Source organism: Alexandromys fortis, unplaced genomic scaffold (genome assembly GCF_014885135.2).
Source record: "Alexandromys fortis isolate MF-2015 unplaced genomic scaffold, M_Fortis_MF-2015_v1.1 scaffold_4, whole genome shotgun sequence".
In the NCBI taxonomy this organism is placed as follows: domain Eukaryota; kingdom Metazoa; phylum Chordata; class Mammalia; order Rodentia; family Cricetidae; genus Alexandromys; species Alexandromys fortis.
Window position 1 is genome coordinate 6,773,996 of NW_026067944.1, and position 24,613 is coordinate 6,798,608.

General features: G+C 37.2%; 2 protein-coding genes across 3 annotated transcripts in view; one reads left to right on the forward strand and one right to left on the reverse strand.

Annotated features, from left to right (window-relative positions):
- Positions 1 to 4,280: 4,280 nt before the first annotated feature.
- On the reverse strand, positions 4,281 to 13,587 carry Rbm11 (RNA binding motif protein 11). Its single transcript, XM_050148941.1, has 5 exons — positions 13,459 to 13,587; positions 8,565 to 8,727; positions 6,925 to 6,997; positions 6,317 to 6,413; positions 4,281 to 4,684 (listed from the first exon to the last, which is right to left on the reverse strand). The coding sequence occupies exons 1-5, from the start codon at positions 13,552 to 13,554 to the stop codon at positions 4,394 to 4,396; spliced, it is 720 nt and encodes a 239-aa protein (XP_050004898.1). The 5' UTR covers positions 13,555 to 13,587; the 3' UTR covers positions 4,281 to 4,393.
- A 6,979-nt stretch (positions 13,588 to 20,566) lies between these two features.
- Lipi (lipase I) overlaps positions 20,567 to 24,613 on the forward strand; it is a 44,187-nt gene continuing 40,140 nt past the window's right edge. For both annotated transcript variants that reach the window (XM_050148931.1, XM_050148932.1), the window contains exon 1: positions 20,567 to 20,719. In XM_050148931.1, the coding sequence (XP_050004888.1) occupies positions 20,674 to 20,719 (46 nt within the window). In that variant the 5' untranslated portion in view covers positions 20,567 to 20,673. The remainder of the gene's footprint in view (positions 20,720 to 24,613) is intronic.

Here is a 24,613-nt window from a genome sequence, read left to right on the forward strand (position 1 = left end):
ACATCCAAACTACAATATTTTATCCCTACCACCATAGACTGGTTGTCATCTCATAATGAGAAATATATGCAGCTCAACATAAGTGTCCATATTCTCAACAGCCCCATGCTTCTCAGAGGTTTAAAACACAAAGTCTCTTTTAAGACTCAAGGAGGAGTCTTAACTATAAGATTCTGTAACATTGAAAGTGCAAAAAACATAATACCAAACCAAACCAAACAAAACCAAAAACTGACTTAACAAGTGTGAGGAACAGAAATACAAAACAAACCACAGAGAAAGGCTTAAGACTTTCAAGTATATTTAGAGGATGGGTTGACAGAGACTTGCACAGACACAGAACTCGGAGCCACCTCCCACGGTTGGGTGGACAGAGCTGGCAGAATGGGAACAGTGCAGATGTTACAGAGAAGCTGGTAAACATTTAGAATACCTCTTTATTCTTTGTGGTTTGACAGTTTCCTCTCATCCTCTCAGGATTCATTTTATTAAGGACTAGAGCCTCCTGGGAATTCCTGCTGTTATGATCTCTTTACCTCTCCCATGCTCTAACTACCCTAAATCCCCTACCCCACTGTGCCTCAGCTTCAGCTTTTTATCCTTGTCTGAAGACTACAGTTTCTTAAATGGGGTGGGGGTGGGGTCATACATTCTCAGTGTGTAGCTTTAGTATATTTAGTGTTGGGAGGCCATTTATTCATTGATGATTCTCTTAATGATGACTATTCTCAGCAGAAAATAGGAAATCTTGAGCAAGGTCACAATGAAGAGTAGTGAGGAGTGGAGAGATGCTAGTTTGTAAAATGTTTGCTGCGTGAGCAATGTGGACCTGAGTTGCCATTGACAGTGCCTGCATACAAAGCTGGGAATGGCAAGTCAAGTCTTTGTAATCCTAGCCCCTGGGAGGCAGAGATGGGGGATCGTGAAAACTTCCTGGCGAGGTAATCTTGCCAAATGGGAGAGATCCAAGATCAATGAGATGCCCTGTATCTAAAAGTAATTTGTAGAGCAACTGACAAAAATACATGATGTTGATCTAGGTGTAGACACACACACACACACACACACACACACACACACACACACACACACACACACACACACAGTCCAATACGTGTGCATATGACTGAGTACCAGTACATGTTAAACAAAGTGGAATAGTGAGAACTTTCTATAATAGTTCCCAGAGTTCTGAGTGGCAAACAGTATCATAAATAATGCATTTCTCCTGACTGCAAATTAAGGTTAGAATAGAGTTATGACATTGCCACCCTAGTGTATATTTCTGTGGTAACTGTTATTCCTTATTCCAAAACATTAAAACCTTAAGAAGTGCATGAATCTCATTAATATTATTCAAAGAACAGTATTTTTTAAGTTTCCTAAGTAAGGATCGGGGAATGGAGGGAAAAAACAGGATAATATTTAATTGTGTATGCGGGAAAAATTTAAAACCAAAGAAAAACACTTAAAAAGGATTTTCTTTGAGCTATCTGTATTGGGATATAATTTCTAAAATAGTTTGATTTTGAGGAATCATTTTTACCACAATAAAGCTCAAGTTATCAATTGTCCTTTTAAATTTGCAATAAATAAATGAACAAGACTCTCATTTCTGATGTTTACTTACATGTATAGAAGCAGAAGCAGACCGTAGACACTGAAAAGGCCTGGGGGAAGCTGCAATTGAACTGAAAGTTATGCTCTGCCAGCTCTATCTGGGGACTATACAGTAGTCCTCTGGTTTTTCTCTTCCTAAGGACTGGAAAGAATGGGAACCAGGCAACCAAACCACCAGAGTAGCAGTTACTTAAAACACATATCACTGAAATGTCCACCCAAGGAGTATGCTTAAACTTAACATATTTAAATAAACATTAAACGGAACAAATTGTGTCTTTTTTTACTTTTTATGCTCATGTGAAACTACAAGAGCCTATTTTCATTTTGACAAGTGCTTGTCATCAAAAATATTTCAGTATAATGAGGCATGACCTGGAACTGAAGTAAGTCACTGAAGCAAGATGACTATAGAAAATTTTGAAAAACTAATCAGCAGCAGAATGTTAGCCAAAACTGAGCAAAGAAGAAATATTTGGGGAGAATTTAGACTAGAAAGAAGAGTAGAAAGGTTGAATTGCTAATGAGATACCCTAGTGAGTATGTTTAATAGGTAAAGGGGGACATCTAGATACAATGTTGGAAATATTGTCAAGAGAGAAATATTTAACCATGCAATAAAGAAACTGAGAACATTTCTGCATATAATATTTTTAGCCCAAACAGTACTAAACAATATGTAACAATTTTCAGTATTTTTAAGTCATTGACAATAACAAATATTAATTGCAACGGCACTTTCTAATGTCACAAAAAATACTGCATATAATTGCAATTAATGATGAGATTTTGTATGTGTCCTTTATCTAAGCAACTAACCTGTAGCTCAGTGTGTGTCTTCTGTGCAAACTTGAGGGTGTGTTTGCCACTAATTTCTAGTGACACTTTTGCTCATTATGTCAGTGCCTGGTATATTAAAAATTAATTAAATAAATTATTGAATTGAGAATATGGAAAGTGTCTAGTATCATTTTTAGGCTATTAATTTCTGCTAACATTTGAAGTAGATTCTGAGATTGGAGAATTAAAATTGGAAAAGAAAACCCTGTGAAGCCAATTATACTAATAGTTCTTCACCCACGTACATAACATTTGGAAAACTGAAAACTTAAAATCTTGGGGTTGTAGTAAGGAGAAGCACTTTAAGGGAAGTTTTATAATCTTTAACAAAGACACCATGGTGAAAGTGACATTTCTAGCGTTCTATGTAGCTGAATGGCCAACTAGCTAAGAACTGATACTGAGTTGATTTTCTGTTTCTGATGGAAGAGCCACAAAGACATTTCCCAGTTGTAACATGTTAGATCATGCACTGCTTCAACCTGACTTGCTTATGCAGGTCAATCTTCATTGCTAGGAGTTTTTTTTTCATAGCTCTGCTACCATGCCAATCACAGTTTTGTCCACAATAAATTATACATCTAGAGAAAACATGAAGACTAGTGTTAATGAGTTTTAAAATGTTACTATCTAATTTTGAAAGAAAAAAATTTATTTTGACCATGATTCCAAATTGTCAAAATATGAATTTAAAAATAATGTTTTTGCATTTAACTGTTGAAGAATGTAAAAATAGGTTAAAGTTCCATGTAGCAGAATTTAGGTTTGCATATTGATCAGATGGAAATAAGCTTGGATTTGTTATAACTGCTATGTCTTGTATACTTATTATTACCCAAGAGTGAAACTCAGTTATTTTTCCAGTTAAACATATTTTTATTCTTTTGAATAAATAATACTTATGAAAAAGTAAGCAACATTCAAAAGTAACATCCATGTGTGGTTTTTCCTATTGAACTGAGTAGATGAATCCAAGTGAATTTGCCTGATTCTTTCAATTAGTTTTAACAAACACATAATTTTCTTAGTTTTGGTTTATGCTGAATCAAATTGATACACACCATTCATTTTGCATATACTCCATTTATCTTCTAAAATATGTGAATTATAAATATAGACCTGGAAGTAGGCATTAAATACATGATGATACAACATCATTCTATCTATGCAGTTCATGACGATTCACACATTTGCTATACACTTTGTACTCTTGCTGGCAGGAGTAGACAGTGGATGCTGACACCATCAACTGATTTTTCCACTACAAACAAGAGATGAGATGTAAAGAGATATTATGCCCAATAAAATCATGAAAAAAAAGGAACGAATCCTACAGCAGCCCCTTTAAGCAAATGACACTGAGCATATGACAGTAATCTTTCTTTGGATGTCATGGTCACGATCATATGAAATCAGTCTGCTAGTGATGCTCAGGGATACCGTGTTTAGACTTAAACGGTAAAGTGTCAGTTACAAGGGACCTGATGCCTCCTTACTACATAGTCATTAGAACATGCTGTTTTCAAATATTACCACTGTTTCCCCAGCAACCTACAGATACATCCGAGGCCAGCCCACTTGTGGTTGAAAACCTCAGGTGAGACTCTAGGGAGAGCACACTGCTTAACCCTCAAGGGTTTAGTGAGTGGCTTTAGAGTTTAGTGAAATTTCGTCCTCAGCTCTAAAATTAAGATTATGTAAAGTGTATTCTAGAAATAACCTTGCAAATACAAAAGTAGTACATTATTTTACTGTTGAAAAGCTTTTAGCATTGATGGCAAAAACTGAATAGCAAATCATAGAGTCATATTTTCTTTTTTTTTTTTTTAAAGACAAGGTAGCCAAGAAATGGGTCACTTGGTACAACTGAATTTTTTTCTTTTTCTTTTTCTTTTTTTATTTTTATATAGAGAGAGAGCAGCACAGATACTCTTCACTGGTATTTCTTCTTCCTCTTGCATTTCCGGCATTTTTGGCCACCTTCATTCCCTCTCTGGTCTTCTGAACTACTGCCAGAGTCACTGGCTTGCCTTTGCCTCTTTCGTTGGCCCCTATGATAAAGGTCAGGCTCACTTGGCTGCTGGTGAGTCCATTCATAGGAGCAGGGTCCAGCCTCGAGGTCTGGGGTGTAGTTTAAGGAGCAGGACCCAGATGTACTGCTGGGAAGTGAAGCTGTCATGTCGTAGAAAGGAGGCTGCATCATTGGACTGTGTGTGTGCCAGGGCTGTGAAGAGGAGACACACGTAAACACACACTCAGAATGCGAGAAGAATGCTCACAATGCACGGGCACTTGCAGACAGCAATAGGTGAGCCAAGCCAACCTGAGTATACTGCAGTGACTGTATTGTACAAGGATATATAGGCATTGTTTCAGTTGGGTAACATGAGGCACAAAGAGTAAAGGTGCCACATAGTTTACCACCACATTGGTCAGCAGTGTCTAGCAGAAATCTTATTCAAAAACACATAGGTAGTTTGTAAACACAATAGAAAAGGAAATAAATAAATAGATAAGATAGTACAGTTATTTATCCCAAAACATATTCAGACTACTGTTATTTAACACCTTTACCAATTAAAGGTTTTTTTTTTTTTTTTTTTTTTTTTTTTCAGAGCTGGAATTTCGAGCCCAGGACCTTGCTCTTGCTAGACAGGCAATCTGTCACTGAGGTATATCCCCAGGGAGACAGTTTGCTTGGATTTAGAAGGGGAATCTTCTCAAATGCTCACAGTATATCTGACTTGGAAGGTAAATCATCACTAAAGTTATTTGACTTAAGAGTTTCATAAAATTTATAATAGAAAAATTTATAACTACCATGTTCCAGTCGCTTTAAATATACCTAGAAACTTCCCAATGCGTAATTCAAGTACTGATTTTAAATTTTAATGGAAATTAAAAGCTTCTTGGGTGCACGTGCAGCTGTGAGCTCCCACACTGTACACCACAGTTGTCACTGCTTTAGGCAGAGAAATGCATCCTGGGTCTTAACAAGTTAGCTGCAGTTTCTGACTGTTCTAATCAGAGGACAGGGCAGCATGAGACAATCTTCCAAAGCATGCTGAGCTAGAAGACCAAAAGATAAAAGATGCTGGGGAGACTTAGTGTTAGTTCAGGCTGCTTCCGTGCTGATACAGATCTAGCTAGCTATGATTTAGGAATGTTTTCTCCAGAAGCATCATTTTCTAGGAAGTTTCATAACTGTTTACTAATTGAAAATGGATATTAAAAACACTAAAGTTTAAATTTATGTTGGCTATTCATAACAGCCTCTGAATAAAAACAAACAAACACAAAACAACAATGATAACATAATATAACTAATCTACAGGGCAGTCTCATACCTATAGATAATAAACTTATAGATTTAGGTTTGCGTAGTTATATCTTGGAACGTACATTATTTTACTTACAAAACAAAGAGTTATGAGGAAAATATTCCAAAATCAAAATTCATGATCAAGATTTCTAGGCTATAGCCAAACAACGGAGATGTTAAAATGGCTGTTCCTTCTAGTAACTTTCAAGTGACTTTTTAAACAAAAATAATTAAATGTGACTGATGATGACACATACGAATATTACGTTCTGAGAGAAAATTTTTGTGGCTAAGAACATCCCTGGCAGTGGTCATTTTCTGGGGAATGTGGTATTTAGGGATTACTGGGTTACTTCTGCCTGACACTGTGGAGCACGGGCCATACACAGGGTTTCTCATGACCCTTTCTGTACGTGTGCTGGGGCATAGTCTGTGTTGGTGCCGGGTTCAGATTTCAACACCAATTGTCAAGAAGGGTGCTTTTGTTCCAATATTTGTAAATTGTATACTGAAGCAAACATATTTCACACCCACCATTTTCTGAACGAAAAAATATTCTTGAGGTAAAGCAGTGTTTGCAATTGGGAAGAACTGCGTGGGAAATGAAGATCTGCCCACCATTTCTTCATTCCTGTGCAAAAGAAGAGAAGCAAGGACATCTTAAAATTAAAAGATACAAATGTCATTGTCTCATAAAAATAATTACAGCCTTACGTAAGTAGAACAGAAGAACTCTCTTGTAGCCTTTAAGATGAAATACTTTGCACACACAAATAATGTGCTATTTCACTGATGATGTAATGACATGGTATTACATCAATCACTTAGTTATAAAGTATTGAAACTACAATATTTAGAATCACATTTGTCTTTTTATCAGGAACACCTTAGATTGTGTTCTAGCTGTAAAAAGGAAATGCTCAGATGTGAACATAACAAGCAAGTGCCTTGCAGTCACTAAGAGATCATCAGTTTTCTACAGCTAGAAAAGCAATGGTGAAATTATCACTTTAGTTTTAAAGATATCGTTACAATTTAACTAAAATGCTATGTGTCTAGACTCCTGCTTTAATATACTTGTTGATGTCTAACAAGTTAAGATAATAAAGTTCATATTTATCCAAAAACATGCATTTGATTACCTGAAGCTGTGTGAATTTATCTTAACACAGCTCTCAAAACTTTGGCTAGCTGGTTCAGAAGAGCGAGAACTGCCTTTAATGGGACAGAATTAAAGAAAATAAAATAGAAAAGAAACATTATTTTATGACACAATTACGTGGAGTTTGAACATTATAACATTAAGCCATAAAGTCATGCAAAACCCTAAATCTGATGATTCTGGCCTATACTTCAGAATTTGAGAGGCTGAGGCAGCAGGATCCAGAGTTTCAGGATAGCCTGGGATATATATCGTAAGACCCTATTTAATAAAAACAAAACAAAGACAAATATAAAACCTTACTTTTTGTATTCAAAATTCTGTACTAGTTAAGATATATGCACATATAACTTATATCCAGAGTCGCATTTACAGATTTTATACAGGATTATAAATGACTGTATAAAAATTGAACTTTATTAAAAAATCCATGGACAGATATGAATATTACACAGACATGGGACTAAGTGAGGTAAACTATGTTTTATTGTATGTTACTGTAAGCTAAAAATGACACACGAACACTGTCACTTGCTTCTAGAGTATAAGATATGAGTTCCCTAAATATTATGGACAACAACTTAATACAAGATGTGTTGGAACCTAACACACCCAAGCTTATTCTACCAATTGGCTCAGAGAGGTGGAGGGCAAAGAGAAAGGGAGAAATAACTTTCCTTTTGCAAGAAACATAGCTTTTGCTACTGTTGGCTTTAGTAGATCAACAACAACAATAATACACCAATAAGGCAGCACCAACCTGGGGAGGCCTCAGAGTACTTAGATGCCTCTATCAGCCCTTTCTTGGCCTGCAAACATTATTTTACTTCTTGTTTATACATTACTAGTTCATGATGTGTGCAATAGATGTCTAAAGTTTTAAATTCAGGCCCTAGCAATGTTCATAGACTGCTTCCCAATAAAGACTACTTGGGAAGAACTTTCTTCAAGATAATAGGTACTTGAACAGTATCAAACAGTGTTTAATTCATGTGATTTTAAAGTTGCTAGCAACCTTTATAGGCACTTCCTGGTTGGTCCTGAAGTATAAATTTAAAAGTTTTAATGCAGAGGAGATAGGTTTGGGTTGGTAATATAGGAGGCAATATCAATTAATTATATATTAAAGATTAGATATGTAATCCCCCCAAACAACCGTGATGAGACACTTTTTATTGCCCTATACTATAAAGAAAACAAAATACTTAAGCCCCTGAGAACAGGTTCAACAAGAAGGCACATTTTGAAGATTGACAGGTGACAGAACTTACCAAACAGATACTTCAAAAATTAATAGTGATGACAAAGACACTTTTATTTGTCCTACACCAGTGGTTCTCAACCTCTGGGAAAACATCCCTTTGAGAGGTCACATATCAGATATTCTGCACATTAGATATTTACATTACAACTCATAATAGTAGCAAAATTACAGTTAGAAAGAAGCAATGAAAAAATTTTATGCTTGGTGGTCACCACAACATGAATTGCATTCAAGAGCTGAAATATTTGGAAGGTTGAGGACAACTATCCTACTCTATACAGAAAACAAAATGCTTAAGCCCCTGATCATAGCACCAACAAAGCGCACTTTGAGGATTTATCGGGGACAGAACTTACCAAATCGATATTGCACATTAATTGGCCTTCCATACAAACGAATTCCATTCAGCAAAGCTATGGCATAAGACACAGATTCAGGATGTTTGAAGCAGACGAAGCCAAAAGACTTTGGCTTCCCATCTCTGTCTTTGCAAAGAGTTACTTTGGTTAGTGGTCCAGCCTGTAAGAAACTAAAATTATTTTCTCATAAATCCAAGGACTTTGTTTTTACACTAAGATAAATTAAGTAAGTCCAAGTTTGACTAAAATAAAGAGCATTCATAAACAGCTCCACAGATCATGCATCTTCCCATTCAGCAACACAGCTACCCAACCTTTTTATCAGAGGCATTAGTGGACAAGGAACTTATAGGGTAGAGTTCAGATATTACCAGGAAAGAAAGACTATCTTTATCTTAGGCTTTACAAATCAACTCAGCGAATATTTGAATCTCATATGAAAATAGTACTACCTCTCTGCACATATTAGCAGAATTTAACTGAAAAGTAATGAGAAAAATAATCGTAGTTGAGTTGGTTGCTGTCAAAAAGGCCAGTAACATGACATGACAGACTCATGTTCCTGCCTCAAAACTGAAGAAGGGCTATGGTGATGGCTTGGGGGTAAGAGTGATGCCACGTATGTGTGAAGACTAGGTCTGGATCAGCAGCATGCAAACTGCCAGATGCTAGAGACCCAGCCAGCCTGGGGTATGCAACACAAAAAATGTCTCCAACAAAGGGGGACTTCAAAGACCAATGTAAGTGTTCTCTGACCTCCATGAACATGTGGTGGTACTCACATATGCACATTCATGAACATGCATGCTATTGGGTAATGCCTTTGTACATTGTAAAAATTTGTCATTTGTATTCGCTTAATAAAACGCTGATTGGCCAGTAGTCAGGCAGGAAGTATAGGCCGGGTGACCAGACTAAGAGAATTCTGGGAAGAGGAAAGGCAGAGATACAGTTACCAGTTAGATGCAGAGAGAGCAAGATGAGAATGCCTCACTTAGGAAAGATAACAAGCCATGTGGCTAAACATAAATAAGAATTACGGGTGAATTTAAGTTGTAAGCACTAGTTAATAAGAATCCTAATCATGCGGTTTATAATTAATATAAGCCCCTGAGTGTTTCTTTGGGACTGAACCTTCCAGGACAGAAGGTTCCAGGTGGGACAGAAATTTCCGCCTACACAGGAATGCATCTATACACATACTACACAGTGTTTCTAAATAAACTAAATATATTATTTTTTGACCTAGTAACACTGCTTCATAAATATGTTCAAAGGAAATTCATTTTAACATTTTTAAAATCTGGTAGAATAAGTAAACTATTCATCTGAGTTGACAATTTTTTAAAAAAAAGCAACTAGAAATATTATTCAATGGTGAATTCTTCAAACAGCATAAAGTGCCACAAATTTTAAGATTCAGGATATGTGACTACAAAAACCTGCAATGGGTTTTTGCAAAGCAAAGAAGCAAAGCCTAATATTAGAGAAGAGTGTTAATCACACCCGAGGGAAAAATTACACCAATTCGTGACCTCAGTGACCCTGACTGGAGGATATGTTCACAAAGACTGGAACTGACTTAGAGCTGTATACCTTAAAGATTATTTTTCTCTGCAGAGTTGGCCAAATATATGTAAATTTGTTTATTATCCACAAGAAAGTATGCCATCCTTACAACGGTGCTGTGCCTTGGATTTCAGTCTTTCTTCTCTGAAATCTTTGCCCAGGGACTAACTCCCGCTCCCTTTGTTTGAACAGGATGAAGTTAGCAAAACAATTTCCCCATTTTTGCCTCTTCTATGAAGACAGCTTTCTGTTATACCACATCATGAAACTTCACACTCAATACATTTGAAACCACAATCATTGTCTTTCCCCGACTCTAAATCTCTACTCTAATATTTCTTTGTTAAAAGGACGAAAATATATATGAATTTTAAAACAAGATATTGAGAAATTTGAAGTTGATTATAAAAATTCATATAGCAATGAAGGACTTATTCTGTTTTCTAGTTTCAGTTATCCTCTACTAATATTATAGTACACAGACTTAAGGAAATGCTCAACATCCTTAGTCATCAGAGAAATGCAAACCCAAACAACTCTGAGATTCCGTCTTATACCTGTAAGAATGGTCAAGATCAAAAACACTGAAGACAACTCATGCTGGAGAGGTTGTGGGGTAAAGACAACACTCCTCCATTGCTGGTGGGAGTGCAAGCTGGTACAGTCTCTTTGGATGTTAGTGTGGCGATTTCTCAGAAAATTAGGAAACAAGCTTTTTCAAGACCCAGTAATACCACTCTTGGGTATATATCCAAAGGATGCTCAATCATGTCACAAGGACATGTGGTCAACTACGTTCATAGCAGCATCGTTTTTCATAGCCAGAACCTGGAAACAACCTAAATGCCCCTCAACCAAAGAATGGATAAGAAAAATTGCCGCGCACCCTGCCCCCGTGTCTGCGCTCTGTGTGCTAGAACCCAGTTCGGGAGCTTCGGGCAAGGGGCTGGAGGTTGAGAATACAGACGCAGGCAGAGACAGACCGACACACAGACCTTTTAACACTGATACCAAAGCCCCTTTTATTAACACCATGTAGACTTAAATACACTGCAGTCAATACTCAAGAGGTGATAATCCTATCCTCTGATCCTCTAACTAGGCACAGCTTCTAGTAACTTATATTAAATGGTTCTAAGAGGAAAAAGCAGCTGAAGGACAGGACTCGTCAATCCCAACAGAAAATGTAGTACATTTACACAATGGAGTACAACATAGCAGACAAAAAAAAAAATAACGACATCTTGAATTTTGCAGGAAAATGGATGGAACTAGAAAACATTTTGAGTGAGGTAACCCAGACCCAGAAAGATAACTGTCATGTGTATTCACTCATACGTGGTTTTTAAACATAAAGCAAAGAAAACCAGCCCACAAAACAATCCCAGAGAACCTAGACAACAATGAAGACCCTAACAGAGGCATACATAGATCTAATCTACATGGGTAATAGAAAAAGACAAGATCTCCTGATCAAATTGGGAGTATGGGGACTTTGGGAGAGGGTTGAAGCGGAGGGTAGAGGCAGGGAGGGGAGCAGAGAAAATGTAAAGCTCAATAAAAATCAATAAAAAATATTAAAGTATACAGAAGCATACAAAGATGAGATTTACTTATAGACGTAAGCCCAAACTCCTTATTTCCCGGGTGCTGGCAACAGAGTCTAGGATCTTATGAATGCAAAGCAAGTGTTGATCACTGAGCAACACTTCCAGTTCTGGTATAGCATAACTCAACTGACTTTCTTGAAACCAACAACCACATAACTTTCTTCTAAAGTCAGAACGAGACATTTTCAGAGCAGCTGAATGGTGGTTTTGCTCATGTTGCTGACATCCAAGTCTTTCAAATGATCCTGTACATTAGTAATTTCTCTTTGAGCAAAATGAACAGGCAGGCTTACTGCTTGACCCATTAAACAGTATTTAAATTTTAGTCAAGTGGGAAAAGGAAATCATAAAAGTAATAAGGAGCTACTATATTTCGCCTTTTCTGTGCACACATTGATGTGTACCTAGTTCTTCCTCACTAGATGGTGATAGAGGATTGGCAACCCCACAACCTTTTGTAACTCCCTTGGAGGTTAAAGAGGGAAGCGTTCTGGAGGATCTAAAATTACTCCTTTTCTGAACAGTGAATTCCAAACCATATTGGCATAAACTAGATAATTATGTTTTTAGAGGAAAATCTTTACAATGGCAATAAAGATAAAAGTCTTAATATATACTTTTTAAGTAATAAAAATTTTAATGTTTAAGAGGAGAGCTATTCTCAGAGAATCATTGCTAACTATCCAGCTCTCAGCATCTTTACTTAAATTTAGAGACAAACTAAGTCCTTTAAACATCACTTAAAACAAAATTAAAAAAAAATTACTTCCACGGCTGGTACCCAAACTTCACTCTCGAAACATGTCTCTGTTATTGTGTCTCTGAGAATTTCCCGTTATTTTGTAAGTGCAAGTCACTCCTGATTTCTTTTTATTATTCTCTTAGCACTAATAAGTATTCAGCAGCAGCCAGCCGCAATGGCGGTAGCTGTTTTATTGAGCTAAGTTTCCTTCTGGCAATCAGATTACAATGCAGACACTATTACTTCCATTTCACAGTATAGAATTCCACGTACTGAGACTCCAACACTGGCTGACTTCTGGTCACACTGTCGACCTCAGTGCTCTTACTGTCAACAGTTTTTAATGTACGTTTTACCGATAAGCATCAATCATGGAAACAGTTTTGATTCCCCCCTTTAGGGCTTTCTCTGCACTTTGTTTTGCCCCATAATTCTGTGTCATTAACCAACTAGATGAGGAATTGTTAAGACACCCCTCTCTAGCAAGTGTTTTTTTTTTTTTTTTTTTTTTTTTTTTTTTTTTTTTCAGTTCTCAGAAAGGTCCCGAAGGTCCTCCAATTATGAAATACAGTGTCATTACCAGGGGACCCAGTCAGTAATCACTTGTAAGAGTCTAGAATAAACTACTTTCCCCATCAAAAAGGCTTGGAAGAAAGGGTAATGACCAGGGACAGGTACCATATTCAGATTGGACACAAGGGTGCTTACTATCCTCTGAGGACAGTGACGGGTTGTTTTGTGTTCCGCAGCACATTCAGGGCCCGCAGAGGATCCGGCAGCCCTCGCCAGGGGCTGGCAGGCTGTGGGATTGGGGTGGGAGATCGTTGCCCACCCGGGGCTGCAGAGGAAGGCACCGCTCATCCCCGGCCACGCACTTGTGTACCCAAGGGAAGGAAGGGAGACCTGAGCTCCGGTGGGGCGGGGTCCCGGGGCTCCCGAGCCGCCGCCCGGCCTTCCCCGCGGACGGTACCTGAAGGAATAGCTCGTAAAGAATCTCTTCCCGTACTCGGGCCTCTAAATTGCCCACAAACACGGTCCTGTCAGCCTCCTCCTGAGCCGGGAACATCCCTGCGGTCCGCAGCCAGGGGGGGATGGAGGAGATGCGGAGGCCCCGCCCCCTCGCTCCGCCTCACTGCGCGGCCCCGCGAGGGCAGCAGAGGCCGAGGTGGGCGCGCGCCATGGGCGTGGCGGGGCAGACCACGCCCCACGCCCTCGCGGGAACCGCCCACCACTCCGCAGTCCCGCCCTCATCTGGCTAGCAACAGCATGAGGGACCCAAGGGCTTCAACAGAACACTTAGTACAGTGCTACTGTCTCTTCCTGAACAAGGTTAATTATTGACTTAAGTTCTTCCAAACACGGTTTGAAACAAAATAACTAGGAAGATGATTTAAGATGGACTAACTTCACTATAGATAAGCCTAGGGTAATGCGAAATGTTAATTTGTCTCTAAATGGTAAAAGGGTCTATCACTAAGAGGGCAAAGTTGTTACTGTTAAAGTAAAATCTTAATAAACGTCTAAATGTGTAGATATTGATAGCAGAGAGAACTAAACTTAACATTGATTTACCCTTTAAGTGATCCAAGACCGGTCTTTGAAAATGTTCTGTGGGCTCTGAAAGACCACTGACCTCAAGAAAATACCATACATCAATGAATTACTGGAAAATGTTACAGAGGACCTGAAAGTCGACCTGGAGAGTAATGATAATACAACTTGGTCTTTGGTTGATAGAGCCGTGGGAATGCATTTTGAATTCATGCGTTGTGCTTCTGTTTGGTTGATTGATCAAAAAAAATATTTTCTAAAGGAAAGGAAATGGTTGAGAAACTCTTACAGAAATGGTCACCAACCTTAGCCACGAGGGACATGCAAATTAAAACTATTTTGGGATTTTTTTTACCGCGGTCAAAAAGGCCAAGATCAATCAGGCGAATGACAGAACATGCTGGCAAGGATGTGGGTGAAGAGGAACACTTGCACATTTCCCTCGGGAGTCCAAACCGGTTCAGCCACTAAGGAAATCAGTGTGGCAGCTCCTTAGGAAGATCTAGCTGAAGAACTCTTCAGAATATACCCAAAGTACTCCACAACCTACTACGGATCCATCCATGTCCATTTGCTGCTCTACTCAAAAGAGAAATTGGAAAAAGTCTAGGAGTCTATTAACTGATGAATAGCTAATGAAATGTGGCACATTTATACTGCGAAATATTATTCAGCTGCTAAAAATGAAATGAGTAAACTTGCAGGTAGATAGATGGAACTAGAAGTAATCATTCTGAGTGAGGTCTCTCTCTCTCTCTCTCTCTCTCTCTCTCTCTCTCACACACACACACACACACACACACACACACACACACACACACTACTGGTTGTTCCCCAAATCTTGATGTTTAGATTCTATTGCTGAAGACAACATATGTCATCAAACAAGAGAAGTTGAGCTGGTGCCCAGCTAGAAACTTCACTCCTTCTGAATAGTGTTCATAGTACTGAAACTTACTCTGTAGACTAACATGGGAAAAAACGTAATCATCAATATTACCAGAATACAAACCCTGTGACCTATAATAGTGAAGTGGCCACAAGATACGCTGGAACAATGGTGGCACAAATATGGGAGGAATCAACCGCTTTTTGATTGAATTTAAGATTCACCCGATGAGATGGGACTCATGCTTGACATTGCTAAAGTGGTCAAGAATCCAAAATGGCATAGCTCATGGACCTAAGGAGAATCATACTGCTTTTATTTTGCAACCACATAACTCTGGATGACGTATACCCATAAATCAGTGCCTCCTTCAGTCTTCATCAGAGAAGTCTTTTCTTGCAGTAGATGGGAATTAACACAGAGACTTATAACTGGACAGTGTATGGAGAATATGAGACTTGACAGCAGTCAGTCCTAAAATGGGTGTCTTTAAAAGCTCCTACCTTTGGGTTCACCTTCTTATTTAGCTTCTCTAGGATCACGAATTATAGGCTCAATGTCCTTTATTTATGGCTGGAAACCAATTATGAGTGAGTACATCCCATGTTCCTCTTTTTGGGTCTGGCTTACCTCACTCAGGATAGTGTTTTCTATTTCCATCCATTTGCATGCAAAGTTCGAGAAGTCATTGTTTTTTACTGCTGAGTAGTACTCTAATATGTATGTATTCCATACTTTCTTCATCCATTCTTCCATTGAAGGGCATCTAAGTTGTTTCCAGGTTCTGGCTATTACAAACAATGTTGCTATGAACATAGTTGAGCAAATACTTTTGTTGTATGATAAGGCCTCTCTTGGGTGTTCAGGCGATGAAAGGAGACAGAGACAGAGACCCACACTGGAGCACCTGACTGAAATCCCAAGGTCCAAATCAGGAGCAGAAGGAGAGAGAGCACGAGCAAGGAACTCAGGACCTCGAGGGGTGCACCCACATACTGAGACAATGGGGATGTTCTATCGGGAACTCACCGAGGCCAGCTGGACTGGGTCTGAAAAAGCCTGGGATAAAACCGGACTCGCTGAACATAGCAGACAAGGAGGACTACTGAGACCTCAAGAACAATGGCAATGGGTTTTTGAACCTACTGCACGTATTGGCTTTGTGGGAGCCTAGGCAGTTTGGATGCTCACCTAACTAGGCCTGGATCTAGGTGGGTAGTCCTTGGACTTCCCACAGGGCAAGGAAACCTGATTGCTCTTCTGGCTGATGAGGCAGGGGGACTTGAATGTGGGAGGGGGAGGGAAATGGGAGGCTGTGGTGGGGAGGAGGCAGAAATCTTTAATAAATAAATAAACTTAAAAAAAAAAGCTCCTCCCTTTGAGGCTCAGAGATCTTTGAGAGAAGGAAAGGAGATCTGTAAGAGCCAAAGATGGTGAATGACCCAAGCAAGCAGAATCATCTGTATACCAAAGGACTGACAAACATGAAATCACAGAGACTGTAGCAACATGCCAAGGACCTGCACAGGTCTAAGCTCTGAGAGGTTAAGTTGACATGGTCCCATACCTAATCAAGAAGCGATTAGTGATTAATGTCTGCTAGCAAAGGAAAATTCAGGTCTCTCCAATGGAGCTGTCACTGGCTATATCAGTCACATCCCAGGACAGGCTCTAGGCCCAAGGATAATTGTCCAGTACAGAACAACCCCCCCCCCCTTTTGTGGGCTTTTTGTTTTGTTTTGGCAATTTTTTGTCATATGTGTGGTTTTTCTTTGAGTTTTATAATTGTTTTTTGTTGAATATATGCGCGCGCACACACACACACACACACACACACACACACACACATATATATATATATATATATATATATATATATATATATATATATAGAGAGAGAGAGAGAGAGAGAGAGAACATGAAGTTGGGTGGTTAGGGAGCTGGGGAACATCTTGGCGGAATTGGAGAAAGAGAAATCATCATCAAACTATATTGCATGAAAATATTTAATAAAGAGATCCATTTTAAGAAAGATCATTTCTCCTCTAACTGACATGCTTACTTGTGTGAGTTGGGCAAATAACTTGACTTTGAAATTCAGATTCATTTTAGTTACCGGATTGGTCTAAATGGATTATTTCATGCAGTATTTATCTTGTGAATTGCTTCTTAGGTGTCAGGAACTGTTTTCAGTCTCAGGAACAAAACCCAATATAGAAATCTGGAAAGAAAAAGGCTTTATTTAGATAATGCAGATTCCAATAGCATTAGTAGTCACTTTAGTTGTTACTTCTCAAGTTTATAAATATTGTCTCTCTTTGTTTTCTTATCCCTAAACTAAATACAGTACAGTAAGAGGTTAAAGGAAGTAACTGCATGATCAAATGAGTGGACATTTGAAACTTTCTACTCTGCGTAGATATTTTACATATTTGTACTTGTTTGCTTCATGAATCTAATCTGAAGTAAGATATTTTCTTCTTAACATTTATAAATACTCAGTGCTTACATATAACTGTGAATGTTATAATACATTTTGTTTCCAAATAACTAAAGATTGTATTATATCATTATATAAAATCTGTGTTCTTCTTTGTATATGTATGTGAATGTTATTAGTGTTTTAACAGACCGTATTATCTTTGGTTCTGTGTACATTTTTGGTCTTTATTGTTTTAGAGTTCTTAGTTGCCATTCTGAGACTGAGCTCATGCACTTGAATATGTACTCAGATTTAGATACCAACAGGTAATTTTTTTCATTCATGTAACGTGCATTTTCTAACTCAGTGTTTACTAGCCTACTAGTAATATATAAAGCTTTATTGAGAGCACATGAAATTCTTTAAAGAATTACATAGTCTTCATCAGAAAGTTTTAGACTTCAACTAGCATGAACATAACAAAGTATATGAATATATATGAATTTTTTGTATATACAGGTGTAGACAAACAGATAAACAGTGACCTAGATATATAGATATATACATAGACATATAGACAGATACATAGATAGAAACATAGACAGATGTCTAAATTCATTTCACCACCTCAGCCCAGGAAATTGTGTTCTACTGGGGTCTAGCTATTGTGAAATCCAGGATAGCTGGCTGCCTCACATATGCAGTAGCATAATTCTCTTGTTGCATTTTTTTCAAACATTCCTTATTGTGAACTTCTATTGTATAATTAAATATAAGCACCCTAGTCAGACTCTGATATGCCTCCCTGACACACATGTGACTATATAATAAGTCTGTTGAAAGCGTACCTCTTAGAAAAAGAAGCATCTCCACAGCGCATCCTCATCAACTAAGTCTGTGGATATCAGTAGATGCTTAGTAAGGGTTGTGTAAATGAGTGTTCAGATGGAGGAATTAATGATTGGAAAAGCTTGGTAATGGAAGTTTTCTACAACTATGAATAATGTTACGTTTGCATTATTTAATCATCACAGTACACATAAGTAGAGAAATTCTTCCTTCTTAGACATTTATATTTTCCATTTTGGGGCTACTGTATTAATGCTGTAATTACTGTATTAATGAACACTTTGCTCTCATATTTTTGTACATGTGTGATTTTATTATAGCATGGAAAGAACTTGCAGTTCTGTAGCAATGTACTTTGGGTGTTTAATTTTTGACTCAGTGGCTAGCATTTTTAATTCCTTTTTATGTTTTTAACAGTATTGTGCCACTGTATGGTCTTGAACTTAAAATGTAGCCATAGTTGACGTTAAACTTCTTATTTTTCTGTCTCCTTCTTTTAATTGCAAGATTTACAGTGGACCACAGTCATGCCTCATTTACCTAGAGTCTGGCACATGTCAGGTACAGGCTCTATTAACAGAACTACTTCTCAGCCTTCATTAAATATTTTTGAATAGAATTCATATAAATTAAATGAAAGTTGATCCTAAGATACATTCTGAAAACTGATCTACTAAGTAAATATTATTTAGCCTTTATAGTTACTGTTCAAGTTGCTCATAACATGCCCATTGCACAGAGATTCATACGCTATACATGTTTGTAAATATCGTCAACATAACCTCCTTTGTGACACTGATTACTTTCTATATGTATCTGTAAGCTTCCTCCTCTCCCATTGTCTGAGTATGTCTGAGTGGGAATAAAATATTAATAAAATAAAACAGATATTAATAAAAACTATTAGCATATTTCATACTATGTTATCATCAGCTAATACTTTAATATGCATTAATAACCCAGTGTTCTCATGTTGAAAGCAAGTAAAATACATGATAATGAGGGATGTCATTCTATATTTTGAACCCCTGCTAAATACTGTACCATTTGAAACCCAAAACCCATATGATTGGGTCAGAATAAAAACAATAAAAATCTTGTTATAATATAGTTTTACTTTGCAAAATCAGAAACAAAAAAAAATCCTGTGGTGGTATACACCTTTAATCCTAGCACTTAGGAGGCAGAGGTAGGCAGAACTCTGACTTTGCAGCCAGCTCAGTCTATAGAGTGAGTTCCAGGGCAGCCAAGGCTACACAAAGAAAAAAAAAAGTCTCAAGAAAGGTAACTATTGTCTTTAGAAAAGTGTTTTCTTCTAGTCTATTAAGTATAATTTCTTAAAACCATGTTTTCCATGTTTTGCATAGACTGTATTCCTCCATTCTCAAAAAACATGGTTTTACACTTTTCTTTTTCACTTTTTGAGATGTACAGCTATTAACAAGTGAATGTTGTAGAGGTCTCTATATTCTTTTATTGTTACAAAGCAAAATATAGTGAATTCATTCTTAAAAACACAGTCTCAGTGAAACTTCTAGAGCCCAAACACTGCAAATTAACGAGGACTTTTCAGCAGCTACATGTCCCAATTTTAAAATAAGTATCTCATGCTTGGGGATTTCTAAAGCATATCTCCAGACTTCAGGTTAGTGTCTGTTGATTGATCTAAATAAAAACAGTGCTCTTTTATTGTATAGTTGAAACTTTCCCAATATATGTATTTTCTAAGTATCAGTTTTGTTTTGAACTTGTGATCTGTGTAGTGGAACAGCTGTTGCTTATCCTTGCCTTCTCAACATTCTTTCTGGGAAAGGAAGCAAAAGGAAAACTAAACAAGCATGCGAAGAAAAAAAACAGAGATAATTTTTAACTGCTTGTCATATTAAAAACAAAAATATTTTTCCTTTTCAGATTTTGGCTTCAAGAGACAAGCTAGAATCTAATGTTTTAAAATAGCCACTATGTTTTAGATGCATAATGACATATACACAAAAAGCTGGAAAGCTTCATAGGTGTGGATCTTGTTACTAATTTTTAGCTCTGTAAAGAGCTTAGTTTGTAATCAAAATGATGATAAAACACAACTTTTTCTGACTCTTTCCCTTTCTGGCATTTCTACTAACCTATATTTTTTTCTATGCTTTCCAAAACCGTATCCTCCCATGCCACATCTGAAATCCTGAGGTTAAGGGGTAAAGACATCTACAATTAGGTTAGCCATTCCCTTATGTCATACTTGTGTAGCTGAACATTTGTGAGTTACTACGGAGTCTTTGGCTTAAAATGATCTCTCAAAACAAGCCAGTGGGAGACATCAGACTTCTTCACCTCTCCCAGATGGGGAGGGAGGAGCAAGAGTCATTTTTACAAGAAAGCTTGACCAAAGGAGACCTTCCTATCTAACAAGAACCTTAATGATCACAGAATTTCTTTTTGGTGAATTCCCGTGTTTCTTTTACAGTTTCTGATTCCAAATGAGAATATACATTTTTCTGTGTTTGATGGGCTGGATAAGATTTGGTAAGATGTTTATTAATCACTTATCATTAAAATGCCTATAAAATAATTAATGTTTTATATTCTGTTATGCCATTATAGTATGAATGATTTGCTGATTATGATGTTTATACCAAGCCAGATTGCAATTAAGGAGGTATGTGTGTATACTTATATGTGTGTGTGTGTGTGTGTTTGCTAACTTGGGCCTCTATGTTGTGTTAATTTGTCAGAAATTAACAGCTAGAGAACAAGTACTCAAAGAGGAAATAAGTAGAAACATTCAAGATAAAAAGTAATTAAGTAATAAGGAATTAATTCAAGGTTTGAAAATCATGACTTACTATATATCTTGCTTCCGTTTCATTTGTTTGAAAAGTTTTAAGTATGAAGAAAATCATTGAACAGGTAACTTATCATACAAAACAAAATTATCAATACAGATGGACATTTTTTTCTTATTTCACATAATAGAAGTCTCAAATTCTCGAATATTGTACTCATAAGCTGCAATCCTTCTGTTGGCTGTTAATGGTAATAAAGTTTACTAATGTTAGCAATATGACTTTCTCCTTTATGGGAGAACTTCTTGTTCTAGCATGAGCGAGAATGACTTTTTGGTTACGGCTGAACAAGCCATTCCACTTTCAGTAAATGAAAACAGTAGCAAATTCACTAAGTCAAAATGAATTATAGTCCTCTGGTGGAATTTTGTGAAAGATTATTTTCTTTAGGTTTTACATGTCTTTTATAAATTCTTGACTATGCACTCTAAAATAACATTACACATCAAGTAGAAATCAATATTTTGCTTTTATTTTCAGTTGAATATTTGAACCAATCATAGTTCTTATAAGTGTTTAGAAACTAGGCAATAGTGCATAGTTTATGTTATAAATTTTATGCATTTGGGGTGCTTTTTTAAAAGACACTTTAAGTTTGTGATATGTGGTATCAGCATCTTGACTTGAAATTTAGAGAAATCTGAACTCTATGCTACCAGGCAAAGTTATCATCTAATATCATAGTTCATAGTTATTTTGATATCATAGTTTGCACACTTTGGTGTAGACTTCCAGAGATTATTATTTTGATTAGAATTAGCCAGTTCCCTGTGTTTTCAACAGGGAAAATGAAATTATACTTCTTAAGTATTTTTTGTTTCTGTCAAAAGTTTAGTTCATTTGTGGTTAAAATAGAATAACAAGACTTTTAGATATTAACAAACAGAGAATATAACAATTAAAGACTTTCATAATTTGAAAGATTTTTTAAACACATGTAGACTTAAGTTTCTTATATTTAAAAAATATCTCCACTCAATTAGAAGATTTTTCTGGATTTTTAGTGGGCTATTCTTTCATTCTGCTTGTACACAGTTTTTCTTTCTTCACGGGAGATTCTGCTCTATTCTATCTATAGTTGGTCTCTCCTGTCAACACTGAATATCATTGATGAGGTCTTCTCTATACAAAAGGAAAATGAGCAAAACATTCAGAAAGTATTTATGGATTACAGGGCAAGCAGAAGGTAGCTAAACGGATTGAACAAAGGTATTTATCTACATGTACATTCAAATTATATGTACATATATTTTTACCGTTGCTGCTAACTGCTAAATTTGCAGTTTTTGTTGTTTCTGTTATTCTTGTAGTAAGAATAGGAAAATATTTCTGTAAGGGCCAGATAATAAGTAGGTGAAGTTTGTGGATTATAGAGTCAATGTGTCTATTCAGCTTTGCTACCTGACTTAGAATGCAGCTTTAGACTCAATGAAAATAGACCAGTGTTGCTCTGTTCACAAATCTTTATTTAATCTATTGAATTAGTCTTAATTTTTAAATATCACAAAATATGGCCAGTTTTCTTTTTTATTTATTTAAAATTATGAAAGTTGAGGCTGGAAAGATGGTTCAGAGGTTAAGAGCACTGGCTGGTCTTCCCGAGGAACTGAGTTCAAATCCCAGCATCCACATGTTAACTCACGATTTATGACTCCTGTTTCAGGGAATCTGACACCATCACACAGACATACATGCAGGTAAAACATCAATGAACATAAAATATGAATAAATGCGTTACTTTAAAAATATGAAGCTCTTCTTAGAATGCTGACCAGATTTGTCTTTCCTGACGTAGTTTGTGAATTAGTTTTAGTCCTGTGGGAGACAAGTTGAAAACAGATTAATTCAGCTCTCTTTTCCCATGTCATAGCTGAGAAAACTGAAACAAAGATTTTGAGTCATTTTTTTTTCTAAAATTATAGACCTTGTCCTCTTCTGTATAGTTTAAATAGCAATTTGGTTAAAATTCAAATTGTTTTTTTTTTTTTAATTTAAGTCTTTTCAAATTGCATGTATGAGTGCTATATTTAAATTTGTTCACACCTTCTCTCCTTGTATATCCCTCCATTTCTAGCTACCAGCTCATGCACTGAGCACTGCAGTTCTGCATGGGAATACAGCAACCATCCCATTCTTGCACTCCCAAGAGCCACTGTGTAAATTTTAATTGGAATATTATGACAAAAACCCAGAGGCCACAATCTTTCCACGAGATAACTGAATCTTAATAATGATCCAGGAAAACCTTTAGCGCTCCCCTTTAGGATGAGTAGAAATGTCTTCGAACATAACTTCAGAAAGAGTTCCCTTTATAATGTGATTAACATCTCTCTGTCCAAGTACAGAACAGTTCAATCATACAACCTCCCCCTGAAGACATTATAACTCTACACTCAGTTGTGGTATTGCTACACTGTGTAACTAACTGACAACCAAACATTATGAAATTGTTTAAACACTATGAATTTATTTTCATATATGCAATACAAATGTATGTATTTGCACATATATGCATATATATGCATATGTGTGTTTCTTTCCTGTTTGGGACAATTTATAGATGGGTACTGTATCTGTATCACTTTCACCTCTCTCTTTGCTCCAATTTCTCCCACGGTCCCTTATGTGTGACCTTGAGACATTTGATCTTGTACTTCATTTTTTTTTTTTTTTACTTAAACACTGAAGGGATAAATGCTAAATAAAGACAAGGCTGGTCTTACATGCAGTGATTGCCAAGGAATCAGGAGTCATGGCTAACACTGTAGTTAGGATAAAAGTCCATTTTATTTTCTTCTTTTTTTAAAGATTTATTTTTATTTTTTTATTGAAAAGAAAAAAATTAAAAAATTTCCGCCTCCTCTCAGCCTCCCATTTCTCTCCCCCTCCCCCCACTTTTCTCCTCCTCCCTCTCCAGTCCGAAGAGCAGTCAGGGTTCCCTGCCCCATGGAAAATCCAAGGTCCTCCCCCCTCCATCCAGGTCTAGGAAAGTGAACATCCAAACTGGTAAGGCTCCCACAAAGCCAGAACATGAAGTAGGATCAAAACCCAGTGCCATTGTCCTTGGCTTCTCATCAGCCCTCATTGTTCGCCATATTCAGAGAGTCTGGTTTTATCCCATGCTTTTTCAGTCACAGTCCAGCTGGCCTTGGTGAGCTCCCAATAGATCAGCCCCACTGTCTCCGTGGGTGGGTGCACCCCCAGTGCTCCTGACTTCCTTGCTCATGTTCTGCCTCCTTCTGCTCCTCAATGGGACCTTGGGAGCTCAGTCTGGTGCTCCAGTGTGGGTCTCTGTCTCTATTTCCATCCATCGCCAGATGAAGGTTCTATGGTGATATGCAAGATATTCATCAGTATGGCTATAAGATAGGGTCATTTCAGGTTCCCTATTTAAAGATTTTTTTTATTTATTATGTATACAACATGCCTTCCATGTATGCTTGCATGTCAGAAGAGGGCACCAGATCTCTTTATAGATGGCCATGTGGTTGCTGGGAATTGAACTCAGGACCTCTGGAAGAGCAGTCAGTGCTCTTAACCTCTGAGCCATCACTCCAGCCTCGCCCCCCCCCCC